Consider the following 16,010-nt stretch of genomic DNA (forward strand, 5'->3'; position numbering starts at 1 on the left):
TTAGGTGCGGTGTAAACAAACCGAACCCTGGACAAACACATCCACCACTTCAACCTTCACATCCATCCGTGGTTCTGCACGAGACCACGAATATCACGAAACATATCCTAAGTCCATAAACTTCCCAGTTTGCGCTTGGCCAGTGGTCGCAAGATAATACCATATCAAATACAGCCCTTGTCTATGTGGACATCCCCTATCAATGCATACTTAACCTCGCGAATACCTCCTCGGCGATCTATAAACCGCACCAAAGCTAGGAGCGAGTAGCAAGAGCATTATTGATCAGCTACACATCAACATGGCTGCCGAATCCGACAAAGAGAATCTCCTGCACGATTTACTCCCCACGATTGACCACGCGAAATCGCCGCGATCCACAGCTGATCCAAAAGCAATGGGCAAACGAAACCGAAGCAAGAGTATTGGACCAGGCGGGCTTGACGATGTCTTGTTGAAGCCTTCGACTAAGGACCGGCGAAAGGCATGTATAATGTCAACAATATTCGGCGAACAACGCTAACTGGATTTAGTCTGCATTCGTCCCTGCGGTCAAGTCCATTCTAGCGAGCCGGGAAGATGAAGCGAAGAGGAAGGAAGCAAGGCGAAAGTCGCTTGGTTAGTAAAGAGAATCGACTTCCCAAAATCCGTTGCTGACATCCAAAGCGAATCGCCGAGTGTCATTTGCGCCAGAGGCAACTCTGCACACTTGGGACGTCATCGAGTACATGCGCGATGCGACAACTTCATCTTCCTCATCCAGCCCACGGCGGAACGCTTCAGAATCCCCGAAAAACCCAAGAAAAACGCCGAAAAATGGTGATCCATCGCCGACCGCGGAAGATGCCACGGCGCAATCGCCCTCTACGCCTCCGAAACAGGCAGAATCTCCGATACCCGAATCATCGCCAGCAAACCAGAGAGACATGCACCAACGGAAGCGTCGCCGGGTCTCTAGAGTTCCACCTGAAATATCGAGCCCTTCAGACGCTCCATCATCGAGCCCGGCGAGCGCAACCTCGAGCGCCGCAAGCGACGACATCGAAAGCTCGACGGGAAGCAATGAGAACACTTTATCTCATGCCGATGGACCAAACAACGGCACGAGTCCGGACGGCTCAACAACATCTTCCAGTGGGCGTTTGGAAGAAGCGTTGCGGCAGGCGGCAACGCAGGCTGGAACACGAGGAATCGAATGTGACGAGAATGAAGAGATATCCATGGATCTAGCTTCGGAAGAGGTAACCGCAGCCTTCCAGCCCTGGCTTCAATTCAAGGCCAAAGCCCAAGCACCCCGCCCTGATCTGGATCAAGAGAACATCGATCCGTTTTCTCCAGCCATCAGCACAAGGACAGTTGGCAGCAAAACCAACCAGCCAATGCTACCAGAAAGCGAAGGTTCCGATGAGATGAGTATGGATATCACGCAAGCAGTCGGTGGTATTCTGTCCAAGCGGAACGTAGAAGACACGGAAGCGGATGATGCAACGATGGATTTCACCACGGCGGTCGGTGGCATCAAGTTCAGTCAGAATGCGCAGCCTGCATCTCAGCGTAGCGGAATCAAGAGACGGAGGTCAAGCGTGTTTCCAGCACCTGCGAGTGTTGTCGATGCCAGCGGTAGTCCCTCCAGACGAAAGAGCCTACGCCGGACAAGCATGAATCATCGACAGTCTCTCGGCAATTTGGCCATCGATGATGAAACTATGGATTTGACCGAGTCACTTGGTGGCATCCAGGAAATGATATTCAAGGCTAACTCCGAGCCCGCCGCAACATTGGACATGACACTCGGCGACGACGCTATGGACTTTACGATGGCTGTCGGCGGCATCAAGGATGTCAAAGCTACACAACTCGATGCTCAAATCGAAGACGACGAGGGCGACTTGGAGGACATGAGTATGGAGCTGACCTCGAATTTTGGAAATATCGATCAGGGCAAGTTAGCGAAGGCCTCCACTCCCTCAACAGCACCCGTGGTGAAACGACACGGCTCAGAAGATCAGATCTTGCCCCGTATTGATGAACATCAACCCAAAGCCGCCGCGCCTCTAAATCTCACCCCGTCTCCACCTAAGCGGTCACCGATCAAACCAAGTCCGAAACGTCAAACTACAGGAATAGGAGGTACACCAAGGAAGTCTCCTCGACGTTCTGGAAGACTTAGCATAGTCCCGATGACGCCTGAGCAGACTGGAGCGAGCTATGAGAAAGATGTGCGCTTCAGCCCGCGCCCGCAGAAACAAACCAACGAGGGGCCCGAAAGCCAACCCAAAACGCCTGTCAAGATGGAGGTTCCCGATGCTCCCCAGCAGCAGAATCCATCCCCAAGGGTCAAGGAGAGCCCCTATTGGTTGCAACCCGATACAACTCCCAAGGCGAACAATCTGTCCCAGTCTATCAAATCGCTCTCCACTCCAAGAAAGCAAGTTAGGACTCCTGTACTCAAGTCCACTTCTACCCCAAAAAGCCCGGCCCAGCGGAGTCCCGTCAAATCATTCACGCCAAAGCAAACGACTCCAGGAAAGGGGCCAAAAAAGAACGTGACGATTTCAGAACCCGTTCCGAGAGCGTCACCAGTGAAGGACGACACCTCTGTCGATGAGCACCTTTCGCTAAAGGAATTTCTCCGCTTAACGAACATTCGATTTCTTGATCTTACTACGACGAAGAGAAGACATACTGGAGCACCTTCTGCTCTGACCAAGCAATTTTTGCAGGAGGAATCTGCAGATGATGATTCTCACCGGATTGAGAATGCGGCTGTTGCTGGTGCATGCACGGTACCACTGCTGAGTCTCTTCCAACATGTGAGTACAGCCCATGCGATGGGTGTTATAAAGATTAACATGACCCTAGTCTTGTCATGAGATGAAGCATTATATCTCGGGTGGGAAGGACGAAGTCCGTATGATTGAGAATGAAGCCGTTGAAAACCAGCCTCCATTGTTCAAAGAATATATATCCGCACCTCCAGGTGAACGGATGATTATGGACAACCAGTTCAAGAACATGAAAAGTAATGCTCGCTTGCAAAGCAAAGCCGGCTGGTACTCATGGCGGATGCAGCTCCTGACAGAGCTCACGAAAGGACTCAAACAGTCCTCGCTCGACCTTGATGAGGACGATAATGCATTGCAAACACAGGAAGAACTGATGAAATCCATTCTACCAGGTCTCCTTCAACGTAATGACGAATTGCAAAAGAGGCTGGGGAGACTACAAGAGCACGCAGCGAACTTTAATGAGGAAGACCAGGACGAGCTTGAGGCTGCGAGACTAAGGCTGCAAAGTGCAGATGAGGAGATCGCGCAAAAGAAGAGGCTCCTCAGCGAATTGCAGCAGTCTATGCACGAAAAAGAACAGGCGATTGCGGACCTAAGGGACCGGAAAGAAGAGTCTTCAGAAGCCATCAAGGCGGCAGAGCGGGTGCGGGAAGAGTGCCGTGGCTGGTCTGCAGACGAGGTCGGCATGCTCAAAGGTATGATCCACAACCCATTGAATACTGGTATAAACTAACGGTCTTTAGCCAAAGTTGATGCTGTTGGACTCAAGACAGGCTGGACGATCACATCTGCCAATGCGGATCCGCATACGCTCACAATGACTTACAAATCGGAACTCGAGCTCTTTCTCCATCCAGCCGCATTCCTTGGTGGCATGGAAGACCCTATGGCGGGCAACCAACCGATCAGTCTCGGCTACATTGGCGATAATCACGCTTTACGCAAACCGCAGCCGCTCACCACCTCCAAGCGGTTCTTTCTTCAGCTTCTTCAAGCACATCTCCATTCGATTCCTCAATACCAGACGTCGGTACCGGACCTTCTTCGGACGGTCAGCTCGGGATGGGATTGCGCCGATTCTGTGGCGAATGCTGTCCGGCTATTGCGGCAACTATGTATCACAGAGGAGGCTATTCTCAGTGATGAGCGATTGTCGATCAAAGTGAACATGGTGCTGCCGAACCTTCAGACGAAGGTCCGTCCTGTCATTGTGATCACGGCCCACATTTCAGACGGTCATGTCGAGGTATTCTCAGATGTGACGGCCTCGGTGGTCTATGGAGAGAAGTATGATGAAAGCAAGATGGGCGAGTTTCTAAAGGTACATATGGGCTCCAGACTTGATGCCGGTTCGTCTTGGGCCGAGTCAGTCTTGGACCTGAAGAGACGTCTTATCAAGCGAGGCCGAAAGGGTTGATATTCCATGGAAACTATGAGGTGCCGGAGAGAGTGGTTGCTTCGCATCGACTATTCTACATGTAACGCGATTGATGAGTTCATGACGAACAGCAAGACTCCCGCACTGTTGTTGTGGTGATGTTTGATGAAAATTACTATTATTTGAGTTTACCACTGTTCACTCACATTTTCCTCTTCTTTCGGGCTCGTGACCTTGTTTGACCTCTCGACTGGCCAGGCGAATCTTCGCCCGTCGGGTCTTGATCCAATCCCTCCGTAGCGTTATCCTTGCCACGTTTAGCCTTGGTTGCAATACGTCCCAGGGCATTTTCCATCCGCTTGCTTTTGGTCTCCAACTTCCTGCGCGGCGCGAACGCTCCTGCACCGACGCTGCCACCGAAGAAGTTAGTGATATTGCTTTGCGTTCCCTCGAGTTCCCTTCGATTCATGTCTCGGATGACAGGAACCAGGACCTCGTCCGTCCGTTCCGGACTCCAACCGACGGTGGCCATTAGGAAGCTTCGAAGGCGATCCAAATCAGGCACACCCCAGACAAAGGTGGAGGGGTCGCTGTCGACTTCTGGATGTAGGTAGGCATCCTCGACTCTCGGATCAGGGAAATTGACGGGGAGGAAGAGCTTGGTCGAGTTCTTTCTGAATTTGCGACGAAAGGGGTTCTTGGTATCCTCCGATTTCGGCCGCGATCCATTCTGAACCGCAAGCCACCATTCTTTGAAGTTTTCCAGGCAATCGAACTCTGAAATGATCTCTAAAGCAGATACTGGGCCGACCCCTGGAAGTCCCTCAGTGTAGTCGCTGCCCAAGAGCTGGGCAATGGCAATGAGTTTCTCACGATCTAGAGCAAATTCTGACTCCAGGTCCTGGGAAAGGTAGCATTCGACGTACTTTGCTTGGTTGAACATGTTCTTATAGACTCGTGTTCCTCCAAAGAGGAAAGTGTCCGAGTCGTCGGTGACGATTCCGTCCACAAGACCCAGGGACACAAGCTCCGCACACTGGGCTTCTGCTTCCATAGGTGCAGTAATAAATGGCAACCCGAAGAGGGTGAGTAATTGCTGGCACTCCTGGACCATGGTCTGGGTCACTTCATCGGCATCCCGGCGATCTTTCTTCTGCTGATCCCGCAACTGTTTCAGCTCCTGATCGAAGTCAATGGCATGCTGCTCCTTGCTCTTGTTATTCAAAGTCGATGCAAACCGAGCATGCTCGTCGGCCTCGGTCTCCAGTTGCCGGAAGAGCTCGGCTTCTTCAGGATCGGAGAAATATTCGTCATAGTCCTCATTCTCAGGCGGTATAGGCATTGCATCGTCTAATGGAACCTGTGGTACGTGTTCTTGAGTGGCAATCACGTTCTGGTCATCCTCTACCGCCTGAAGGTCTTCATCTGTCGGATCGACCGCATTCTTCGCCCTCATCGCTTCGACCCCAGACAAATCGTCCTGCGTAGAACTAGGCTGGACGATTTCTGGAGGGGGGGATTCTTCCCACTCATACTGTTCCAGTTCTGGACTTTCTGGTGGTTGCTCGCTTCTTGGCTTAAAAGGCTGCTGTGTCGACAGGGACTCATCCGGTTTCTGGGGCAACTCTGGTAAAGTCGTTGGCCTTTGAGTACTCGCATCCTGCCCTAATATCATGGACATCGGAGGTTCTTGGCTAGGATCGTCGATGTCGATGATATCATTCGCATCGTGCCTGCGTATCCTAGCAGGTGTTTCAAATTGAAAGCGGCCATCTTGTTTCGCCTTGTCCCTATCCTGCTTATCGAATGTCTTCTCCTGTTGCAAGGTGTCCTTGTGGGTGCGTTCAAACCATGGCGGTACTGGTCTCGCGGTGCTTTGGATTTCGTGCTCCTTCTCAAAGCCTCCTGCATTTTCATCCGGTGCCGCCGCGGTTTTCTTCTTCTTTCCCAGTATTGAGCTCCCTAGGTCTAGTCTCTCGAACGGCAAAGGACCATCAAATGACGACGGTTTTTTTAGATGCGATGCTGCAGCTCCTGCGCTTGCACCTGTATCCTTCACTGGGGGGGTCTGCATCGTTGGCAGGTTCGAGTCTTTTTGAACCGCTTTAGAACTTCGCATTGCCCTTTGCAAGTCAAAGTCATCTTCGCTCTCCGAATGTTCGGCAGAATCTTCTGGGCGGGGCTTAGGTACGTTGATTGGAATCGGTTCTGAGACGGCGGCACCTTTACGACTCCTTTCGTTAGCCATCCGTGCAATGGTTGTTCCTGATTTTCCAGTGAAGGACTTTGCTTCCTCCACTCGGGATTGCTGGAAAACTTCCGCGAAATCGTCGTCATCTATGTGATCGGAATCGATCCCAGGCTCTTGGCCAAGAGACATAGCAATTGCTCGTTGCAATTGTTCTTCCTCCGAATCGTATCCGGTCATGTGTGGTTCTTCGAACAGTTGATCAACATCATCCATCTCTACATCTTCCCATTGTTCCTCCTTTTCTGACGTATCGGCAACGAACAGAGGATTAATCTTCTCCCCTGTTCTGCGTTCTGATTCTGCCCTTCGAGCCGGAGCAACGACATGTTGCTGAGTGTCTGAAACGATTGTTCGGCTGGCTCCGTTGTTCCGAAGAAGTTGTTTCGGAAGCCGGTTCAGACCTTCAACGGGCACATCTTCAAACTCATCTTCTTCACCTTCTTCTTCGCTCGGTTCATCGTCAGGTTTTGGCTTCTTTAGCTCATCAACATTGATAGGTTTGTCCCGGTTGCCTTCGTCGCGATTCGTGACGACACCAAGAGCCCACCCTCCTTCAACGCCTTCATTTTTGACGAGGACGTACTCTCTGCCTTTCTCGCCGGCAACTCTACCACCACCATGAACCCCCCACATCGCATCGTCGTTCATTCCATTGAGGTTCATCAGTCGTTGGGTAAGCTCGTTACGTTCTCTGACCCGCTCGATCTGAAATTTTGAGAAAGCCATGCGGTCAGGGAACATGCTATCCAGTTGATCTTTTGAGTAGCCCATCCTGAGCCGACTTCGTAGCCGTGCCGCGTTTAAAATGTTATACCGATCACTCGCCGGAAGACTCTGAAAGAAAGATCCATCAAAATCGATCTTGGAGAAGTCATATAGGTTAACGTCTTCTCCTGAATTGAATTGCCTAGCATATTCCTCTAGCTCTTCTAGTGACATAATGCGTAGGTCGGCCGGACCGCCCATTTCCGCAAGAGAGGCATCGAGCTCCGGTAAATGATAGGCATCTTTCTTCTTGAAGGTACGATTTCGTGTCCGCTCTTGAGGCGTCATTAGAGTCTCTTCGGCATATACCAGATTCTCGGGGAGCGGCGCTTCCTCCTCGTTGTCCTCGTGCCGGCCAGCGGCAGACTCTTCCTTGCGCCTCCTCTCCTCCTCCTCGCCAAGACGCTGCATCTGCACGGCCAGCAGCTTGCCAGCAGTTCTGACCGCATCATCTCGACGACCTTCTCGTCGCCTTTTTCGCGCATTAATCGTTTGACGTTTGAGGGCCGGCGCGCCACCGTCGAAGACGAATATCGGCTTGATCCCAATGAAAAGCAATTTACAAATACGGCGGAAGAATCCGACAACGTGACTGTTTCGTAAGGCGTTGCCCTCTTTGTCACGCACGGCTTTCAGGAACTGATAGATCCAAATGGACGCGTCCACCGCCAGTCGCTTCCGGTTCAGCGTCTCGATCTTGATCGGTCTCGCGCAGGGCTGAACGACCGTCCAGAGGCCGGTAACACCCATGGTGAGACGAGCATCCGTAAGACGGCAGACTGCGCGACAGTGAACATTCGCTGGTTATTCCGCGGCATCAGCGTGTTGGCAATGGATTGATATCAAACTGACGTGATTTCGAGTCGACGCTACCTAGCCACCAGCGAAACACGACTGCACGTGACTGATCGACAGGGTCCTGATTCTACTTTCAACCCTGCATCACGTGAAGGCAGAGCTTCCGTTTGAAACAACTGAACAACAGACGAAGTACCGCCATGAACTCCCGGTCTGAGGCATTGAAACTTCGAAACGATTAAGTTCTTATACAATGACTGCACAAATTGATCCCGCGTCACTAAAGGCATTTGGAGATGTTGCTGCCGGGCAGTGAGTTACCCCTTTCTGATCGAGCCCCTATTCATTCGCTCGGGGCGTCAATATAAACATGCAACTGACCTATGGTGTAGCGACGGGGTACTCTCTGACGAGTCCGGTGGTCTAGTCATCAAGCCATGCACAGCCAAAGAGATTGCGTTCTATGAAGCCGCTCCGAAGCAAAGCCCCGATTTCGCGAAATACATCCCAACATACATGGGCACTTTACAGTTGAACAAGCCCGCCGAAGCCACCGACCCCACCACCAGTTCCTCTACTGCACCAGATCCTACCGCCACCACCGCAGCCGGGACTGCAGCTACTTTATCGCTCGACGAGGCCGGCCCCATGTTCGGCAAAGCCCTGACGACCGAGACGTCCATCGTCCTGGAGAACGTAGCGGCCCGATTCCGGAAACCGAACATCTTGGATCTGAAACTCGGGGCGCAGCTGTGGGACGATGCGGCGAAGCCGGAGAAGCGCGCGCGGTTGGACAAGGTGAGCGCGGAGACGACGAGCGGAAGCCTGGGGTTTCGGGTGGCGGGGATGAGGGTATATGGCGCCAGAGGAGACGCGCCAGAGCATAAGGCGTCCGACTACATGAGCATGGATAGTGTCACGGGCTATCGCGTGTATAACAAGATGTATGGGCGGGTATTCAATGCTGACAACGTGAACGAGGCGTTCAAGGAATACGTGACCGCACCCGGCGTTACAGCAGCCCACGCAAAGAAGGTGTTCGGTATCTTGGAAGAGGACGTCAAAGGCATTGAAGCAGCATTGATGGGCATGGAGTGCCGGATGTACTCAGCGAGCATCCTTTTTGTCTATGAAGGGGATGTCGAGGGCTACGAGAAGGCAGTGAAGGACTACGAAGCCAACCCGCCAGCGCAATCCGATGATGATGATGACGAAGAGGAGGATACTTTCCCAAGGCTTACGGCCGTAAAGCTCATTGACTTTGCGCACGCTTCCTTCGTTCCTAGACAGGGGCCAGATGAGAACGCGTTGCAAGGGGTGCGGAGCGTGGGTAAGATATTGCACGACTTGCAAGCGGCCTGAATTGCCATATGAATTATGACGATGGTTCCGATACCCATTTCACACAGCGGTTCAATATAAAGCGCTACAGTAATTACAAACTAGAAATGCATTCAAATTTCCACTGTTTGCTGAATGGTCTTGTTCTTTCCCTTCCTGAACACTCGCGTGTCCTCTGGATTGAAACCTCCGTTGCCCCAGGTTGCCCACTCTGGCGTTGGAGGACCAATGTAGTCTTCCGGCCCGAACTCCTTACCACTTTCGAGGCATTCGAAGAATTTGTCGTAGTCGATCGTTGAATGCCATTTTCCATCGATATGAAATCGTGTACTGGCGAGAAGAACGCAGCAGCTGTGCGCATGTTCCGCAGCTATCCCGTACTTCAGACCTCGGCGTTCCAAAGCCGCATTCAACTGAACGACGAATTCCGTGACCTCTTCGTAGAACGGCACGTTTTGCATTGTCAATCCAGCTGAAGCGGACGTCGAGGTTCCACAGTACGTGACGCCTTTGATTTCCACGAAGCATGGCAGCCCTTTCTCGACCAGATCGGCGTATCCTTCCGCTTCGTCTTCGATGTTGAATCCCTTCACCAACGTCAGGCGAAAAACCGTCCGCTGTCGGAACCTCCTCTCTCGGAGGATGTCCAGGCATCGCATTAGGCGTTCCCAGAAGTCCCGGTGAAGCGGACGGTCAACTTTTCGCAGACTCTCTTTATTCGATGCGTCGATGGATACGTAAAGCTGGGTGATGGGCTTGAGAGCGGCCAGTTCGTCGGGATGTTGCGCATTGCAAACGAGGAAGGATGAAATATGCTCTTTATGAAGCATTGCAGTGAACTCGTTAATGTGTGGATAGAATATCGGCTCGCCGACGAGACTGAGGGCACAGTGTCGTATTCGCATGGATTCCTCGAACCGTTCAGCACGCACTCCCGGTACGCCTTTCATCATTTTCATCTTCTTATAATGCCCTGCTTTCACCCCCTCGAAGATCAGTTCGGGCGGATCGATTTTCCATCGCCATGTGGTACCGACGGGATTGGTGCCATGTCGCCAGCAGAAGACGCATTTATTGCTGCATGAGAGCGCGGGCGTGGTCTCCATGCATAGATGCGACTTGATTCCGTAAAAGGAGTACTTGTAGCATGATCCTCTACCTCGGAGGGCGGATTTTGTCCAACGGCAGATTTTTACCCCTGAGTGCGATCCCACAATTGTGTAGCCCTGCTTCGTTAGGGCTGCATATGTTGGAGATGACTTCGGGACCATCTCTTTTCGTTCCACAATAGGCGGTCCCGGTTTGGACTTGCCATATGTAGTGAAGTCGATCGCCAACGGTGCATCATCGCTTGCATCTTTCTGAATCATTCGATCCAGGTCCTCCATATCATCGATCCGTTCGGCGCGTCTTCTTTTTGAAGGGTTTTTCTTTGGATCCATAATTTCATCATCCTCGTCACCACTTTCCAGAGCTTCTCCACTGCCAGACACACCTTCTCCAAGTCCTCCCGCAAGGAAGATGTCCCGTACAGCCCGTTCGATTCCTTGTACCCATTCCTGCAGCCTTTCCGTAGCATCGCTCTTCGCATCGCCTAAACCCATCGGGTACGCGCGCTTCTGGCCAGTGAGCCTGGCAAGCCATTTATCCACTTCAATGGCCTGACAACAGAATCCTTCCGATTCTGTTGGCCACCCTTCTCTATCGCCGATGCCAAACACGCTGTACCCAAGCAGGCCGGACAAAGAAGCGGTATCAATTCGGAAGTCGTGGTGAGTTTCCTTTAGCTGCTCAATGAACGTATCCATGACGGTGTCGATATTGTAGCTGGGGATAAGCATCAGGTAGAATGACTTCGTCGTCGACTCTGTATGACGGGGCGGAGAAACGAAGAAGTCGTCGTACTCAATCTCAGAGAGGTCATATAGAACCACTGATACATCGCAATCGGGACCGCCCGCCGAGGACGGCTTTCCACTCCATTCATCTAGTTCCTGCTGGACCCTTTTCGCAGTTTTCTCCGTGGTAGTCGTCAAGGAGAAGTAGAAGACATGCAATTGTATTGCACGGATGCCCGTTATGCTCGCATCTCTTGCTGGCTTGCTCTGTCTCACACCAGTCACTCTTTTTGGGAGCCGGTTTTCCAAGACACGCCGTGATGTTTCTCCAGAGCTGATCTTCTCATTGTGCAACTGAGTGGTCTCCTTCGGCCGAGTCTCCTTTATCGTCTCCCGTTTCCAGGATATTAGGCGCACAGCAAGGCCAACTATCACGATTGCAGCGAGAAGGTTTAATCGATTCTCATGCCACAACTCCAGCAGTTCTGTAAACTATCAGTCTCGGCATGTCACTGTCTGGGGAATATCATCATCCTACCAAATGGCCAGGCGGGAAATTCGGGCGCAATATCCATACTGGCGTGTTCTTTGTGGTAACCATTAATTCTTCACTGGGGATAGATAGGCATAGCAAAATCCATGTCCTATTGAGTTTACTAATGTCTACAGTTGAACCTGAACTGAACTGAAATCTTGAACTGTGGGGCGAATAATTTGGGGTTCGTGGTTCTGGCGTATCTGGTTCGTTCAATTCAGTCCTCCAGTTCATTCACAAGGCACCAAGGCAGCCACAATTTTTGTAATCCATTCCAATCAATTCTGTTCAGAAAGAGAGTGGGGAAGGCACGCGGAAAGGCACGCGTTCAGTGAACAAAGACACGCGACGCGACATCATCCCGATTCCAACCATACCAGTCTTGAACCTTCCATTACGACATCGGTAGCAACGGATCCCATCTTCCATACCATTTTTGAACGGACTATTGTTATTGACGTAGATTTCGAGAGCGACATCTATTCAATTCCTTCACAATGGCCTCACTGAAGCGTAAAGCGTCGGATGACGACTCCCCATTCGCACTGTCTCCATTCTTCGACGCCTTGAATCAGACCGTTCCTGTCTGGCCGCACACCCGATCATATTCGCAACAATTCTTCAACGCATCCTTCGAGCCGCGGCTGAAAGACATATCATCATGGAGTCCCAGCTCCAGCAGCTCGGTGTCAGTTGACTCGACCGACAGCGGCAGGACTAGAAAGCGGTTTCGAGACGACAGACCGGACGAAGCAACGGTTCACGGTATGAGTTTCGCTAATGGAATTCTTCTTGTGTGACAGGGCACTGATCTTTGGTCTATTAGAGAATACAATCAACAAGCTATTTGACGCTCAACGCCAACCAGAACCACCCGTACCCTTCTTTACCCGCCTCCACAATGCCACTCGACAGGAACTACCTTCGGATCCCATTCAAAGAACGAACCTGCACTCATTCTGGTCTCTCCCGGGCACTCCACACAATATGCCCACCAGGCCACCTCACCGAACCAGTGTGATGAATGAGGGCGTCAAATGCGATGACTGCGATTGCTTCGTTCCGAGCTCAGAGGCAGAAGACTCCCAGTGTTCGTCGTGTGGACGGACGGTGTGTTCCCGGTGTGCAGTGGTTAGGGACATGCGGTCTTGCCTCGAGTGTGCTCGTTGATACGCGTTAGTGGCTGTCTCCATCCAGATTATTTCGGCGCGTCTGTACCTGCCCGTCGAACTGAGTTGGCCTCTTGTATCCCGGGTGATGCAAGAGGCCGTGTTAGGATTACCGCCGTCCTTTACACGTTTTGATTTCTTCAGGGACAGCTTAGCATGGCGTTTGGGTTAATGCGTTGAATTGGGATTCATGGTTGATGATTATATGTTTAAAGTCTCCTGTTTTAATTCAAGCGATGTCGGGTATTCGGCCTCTGATGAACGAGAACACAATACAACGCTGCATTTGACAACCAGAGGGATGAACTTTTTCCAGCAATTGGGCTGGTCTCATTGTCGGACGGACGCTTAAATCATCAATGCAGAGCTGCTTGCCACAACTCGAAGAAACGATGTGAACTGAGCTAACTAAAGTGTGCATGACGCATCAGGGCAACGCGTTTAGAGGATGCTCTGGAAGCGCTGCTAGACATAAAACGAGGGCTGACCTGTTTAAGATACTGTCCCGAGCCCAAGTCATTCTTGTTAATGCATAGGGAGCATTATGACCCCACTTTTGCTGCGCTACTCTGCGCCCCAAGGGTTTCCAGAGGCACCTATACTTGGCAGCGTTGTTGCAGCTCAAACACGTCGATGCGGCAGGTGTGATCCATGATGCCATTAACATAAAGTGGTGTGCCACGGAACTGAAACGCAGATTGGGGTACAGGATGGTATGGATATCAAAGAACTAAATGATCTCCACAGCCAGCGATAACCATGCCTTTCGCGGCAAAGTAACGAGCATGAAACGGAAGGTTAAATATCTACTCGACACAGCACTGCCTGCATGTCGATGTAAGGGTTCAGATCCATTGGATGCGGGTACGGAAATTGTCCCAGCGGTAAGGTATCGGACACATAAAGGTGTCGGCCAGGCCTGGAGTGGATATTGGCCTTCGTGTTCAAGATTGGGCAGGATATTATTATGCCCCAAGGCGCGGGTTTGTGGAACACTGGGAAGATGGCGCCATTGATGATACTTATCCATCAAGCGTGGGATTTGTTAAGGGATTTGCTAAGGAATTTGGCAGCCGTGAGCAGGCTGTTAATGAAATAAGAACAGGAATGGATTTAAATGGATATTGTTAGATTGCAATATCAGGACTTCAGGAGTTGGCTGCACAATACGGGATCAGCAATCCTCCTTGGGGGTCTCTGCATGGCTCACTGGGCTTAGCAATACTTTAGTGCAGCATAGAGCTAGACCCAGGTGAGCAATCAGCAATCAGATTGAGCGCTGATGTGACGCGTTCTTAACGCTGGTCAGCTTGATTTCGCTTGCCCTGGGCGGAGGGCTCGGAGGTGCCGTTCTCCTTGGACGATCTTCAATTAGGAGGGAGGTGCCTTCGCCTTTTTCACATGTGGAGTTGTGGACGCATGATTGTTTCAACTTCCAAGGCGGGACATCTTCGCCACTGGCCTGGGGAATGTCACGAAAGCAAGCAAAGATCGGGAAATTGTCCTCGAGATCAAGATGTGTTGCCGCCTTGCCGGACACTGGTCATTTCTAATTTCCTAAATATCATGCCTGGAGTGCGTGATTCTGACAGCTGAACCAGTACGTACCTTACCTTAACGTAGTGTTGCCAAATGGTACAAGCCAGCGGGTGGTAAACGAAATAACTCGGGCCGTTGAAGCGTTTATCATGAGTCTATGACGCTCTTTGCGGAGGCTATTTCTGAAGTCAAATCCAAGATCAAGTACTGGTGCTACCGCTGCTGCGATGATCCTCACCTGTTAACCAGTACGTAGAGCCAACCTTCATTTACTGTACTTACCAGAACTCAGAAGTAATACCCGTACCTTACGTCAAGTATTCTTTCATTGAGCCGAGTCAAATTAATCTCCCTATCCAGCTAGATGCGACAACTCGCTTGTCCAAATCCGAACTTTTAAATCTTCAATGCCCCTTTCCATGCCCCACAGATAGGATCTGTTCCAGCCACAGGGCTTGGGGACCGGGGTCGATTGGGACTTTGGAACTTCGAAGAGCGGCAAGTTGACGCGAACGGGATGCGAGTCCCCGCTTGGTGTGGCGCGATCTAGCCCATTGAGCAAACTTGAGATCCCGAATGGAGGATGGTGATCGAAGATCGAGGAAGATCGGATGGTTGACGTCGCCAGCATTCCACAACACGGCTCGGGCGAGGCTCTAAAGCCTAAACTTATCTCCATTCTCCAGTCTTGAGTGATATAGCTGGAATAATTGGGGAGTGCTCCATGATGGAGCCAGCTGTGCAAATGACGTATGATGTCGTTTCGGTGCTATCACACTTGAAGGTGTGGGAATATTACGGAATACAAAGAATGAGATGGTACAAACTCCTATTTGGGTTTGAAATTTCAATGTCTTGGTAGTACTTTGCTTCCGTGAGAGGTGTGGCTGCAGTTACCTAGGCCCTTTTGGGAGCTTGAAGGGTTGTTGAGAATTTGAGATCTTTGGGATGGTGAATGATATCTCAGGGTTCAATTTGTTCTAAATCTGCTTCGTATAGAGAGAGGAAAAGATTCTCGCATGATTTTTGTCTTGGAATCTTCCGCTGGACTTGGTCAGCACCTGCGGGGAATCGAGGAGGGGGCGGGATATTCACAATAGTGATTATTGTGCTTGAGGGCAGATCAGATTAATGTTACGTTTTCCTATAGTTACCATATGTGACTAACAGGCCAAGCAGGCGTATGGAACAGATCTAGAATCCAGATGGAGAAACATTGACGGTCACTATGACATATGTTCACCACATCTCGCATGAATTTAGTCGCTGTTCTAAGCTGCCTCGGTAGTAGTGATACACTCTTATGAATCGAATCCTTCCGTGGGGATGGGAGCAGTTACCACCGAAGGGGAGCTCGAGTAGGAGAGTCCAAAGGCCCAAGGCCAGTAAGGACCCTGCCGGAGTCAGGAGTGAGTAGAGCCACCAAATCTCGCGTGCTTAACCCAGCCAATTATATCCACAGTGCTTCGTGTTTTTGAAAGCTTACGACTTAGGCAAGCTGATATCAAGCTGCAGAAACAAGGACACGCCGGTTATTCTTAGAGCGGGGAATCTGTCTAGGCGTACCCCATAGATTGATTCGAGATTCGAGAGCCCTTGGGGCTTGG

The 16,010-nt window shown here is 51.1% G+C and overlaps 5 protein-coding genes across 5 annotated transcripts; 3 read left to right on the forward strand and 2 right to left on the reverse strand.

Annotated features, from left to right (window-relative positions):
- Window positions 1-70: 70 nt before the first annotated feature.
- Window positions 71-4,354, forward strand: P152DRAFT_460467 (Spc7-domain-containing protein). The gene is made up of 5 exons (XM_033679915.1): window positions 71-484; window positions 534-618; window positions 667-2,813; window positions 2,863-3,484; window positions 3,533-4,354. The coding sequence occupies exons 1-5, from the start codon at window positions 302-304 to the stop codon at window positions 4,204-4,206; spliced, it is 3,711 nt and encodes a 1,236-aa protein (XP_033531986.1). The 5' UTR covers window positions 71-301; the 3' UTR covers window positions 4,207-4,354.
- On the reverse strand, window positions 4,105-8,006 carry P152DRAFT_460468 (PIN domain-like protein). Its single transcript, XM_033679916.1, has one exon. It carries the CDS (start codon window positions 7,931-7,933, stop codon window positions 4,370-4,372), a length of 3,564 nt encoding a protein of 1,187 aa, XP_033531987.1. The 5' UTR covers window positions 7,934-8,006; the 3' UTR covers window positions 4,105-4,369.
- A 161-nt stretch (window positions 8,007-8,167) lies between these two features.
- P152DRAFT_95926 (SAICAR synthase-like protein) lies at window positions 8,168-9,389 on the forward strand. The gene is made up of 2 exons (XM_033683383.1): window positions 8,168-8,293; window positions 8,374-9,389. Exons 1-2 carry the CDS (start codon window positions 8,235-8,237, stop codon window positions 9,341-9,343), a joined length of 1,029 nt encoding a protein of 342 aa, XP_033531988.1. The 5' UTR covers window positions 8,168-8,234; the 3' UTR covers window positions 9,344-9,389.
- P152DRAFT_460470 (uncharacterized protein) lies at window positions 9,339-11,861 on the reverse strand. The gene is made up of 2 exons (XM_033679917.1): window positions 11,699-11,861; window positions 9,339-11,645 (listed from the first exon to the last, which is right to left on the reverse strand). Exons 1-2 carry the CDS (start codon window positions 11,733-11,735, stop codon window positions 9,436-9,438), a joined length of 2,247 nt encoding a protein of 748 aa, XP_033531989.1. The 5' UTR covers window positions 11,736-11,861; the 3' UTR covers window positions 9,339-9,435.
- A 165-nt stretch (window positions 11,862-12,026) lies between these two features.
- On the forward strand, window positions 12,027-12,979 carry P152DRAFT_95942 (uncharacterized protein). Its single transcript, XM_033683384.1, has 2 exons — window positions 12,027-12,460; window positions 12,522-12,979. Exons 1-2 carry the CDS (start codon window positions 12,193-12,195, stop codon window positions 12,863-12,865), a joined length of 612 nt encoding a protein of 203 aa, XP_033531990.1. The 5' UTR covers window positions 12,027-12,192; the 3' UTR covers window positions 12,866-12,979.
- Window positions 12,980-16,010: the final 3,031 nt, after the last annotated feature.

This window comes from Eremomyces bilateralis (genome assembly GCF_010015585.1).
Source record: "Eremomyces bilateralis CBS 781.70 unplaced genomic scaffold P152scaffold_18, whole genome shotgun sequence".
NCBI lineage: Eukaryota > Fungi > Ascomycota > Dothideomycetes > Eremomycetales > Eremomycetaceae > Eremomyces > Eremomyces bilateralis.

Excerpts from the sequence above, each read along its gene's own strand:
- P152DRAFT_460467 (XM_033679915.1), top strand. The coding sequence starts at position 302 with ATGGCTGCCGAATCCGACAAAGAGAATCTCCTGCACGATTTACTCCCC. Across the intron at positions 485-533 it reads CGACTAAGGACCGGCGAAAG|TCTGCATTCGTCCCTGCGGT; the intron begins GCATGTATAATG and ends AACTGGATTTAG. Across the intron at positions 2,814-2,862 it reads TGCTGAGTCTCTTCCAACAT|TCTTGTCATGAGATGAAGCA; the intron begins GTGAGTACAGCC and ends ACATGACCCTAG.
- P152DRAFT_460468 (XM_033679916.1), bottom strand. The coding sequence starts at position 7,933 with ATGGGTGTTACCGGCCTCTGGACGGTCGTTCAGCCCTGCGCGAGACCG.
- P152DRAFT_95926 (XM_033683383.1), top strand. The coding sequence starts at position 8,235 with ATGACTGCACAAATTGATCCCGCGTCACTAAAGGCATTTGGAGATGTT. Across the intron at positions 8,294-8,373 it reads GGAGATGTTGCTGCCGGGCA|CGACGGGGTACTCTCTGACG; the intron begins GTGAGTTACCCC and ends CCTATGGTGTAG.
- P152DRAFT_460470 (XM_033679917.1), bottom strand. The coding sequence starts at position 11,735 with ATGGATATTGCGCCCGAATTTCCCGCCTGGCCATTTG. Across the intron at positions 11,646-11,698 it reads ATTTCCCGCCTGGCCATTTG|AACTGCTGGAGTTGTGGCAT; the intron begins GTAGGATGATGA and ends GATAGTTTACAG.
- P152DRAFT_95942 (XM_033683384.1), top strand. The coding sequence starts at position 12,193 with ATGGCCTCACTGAAGCGTAAAGCGTCGGATGACGACTCCCCATTCGCA. Across the intron at positions 12,461-12,521 it reads GGACGAAGCAACGGTTCACG|AGAATACAATCAACAAGCTA; the intron begins GTATGAGTTTCG and ends TTGGTCTATTAG.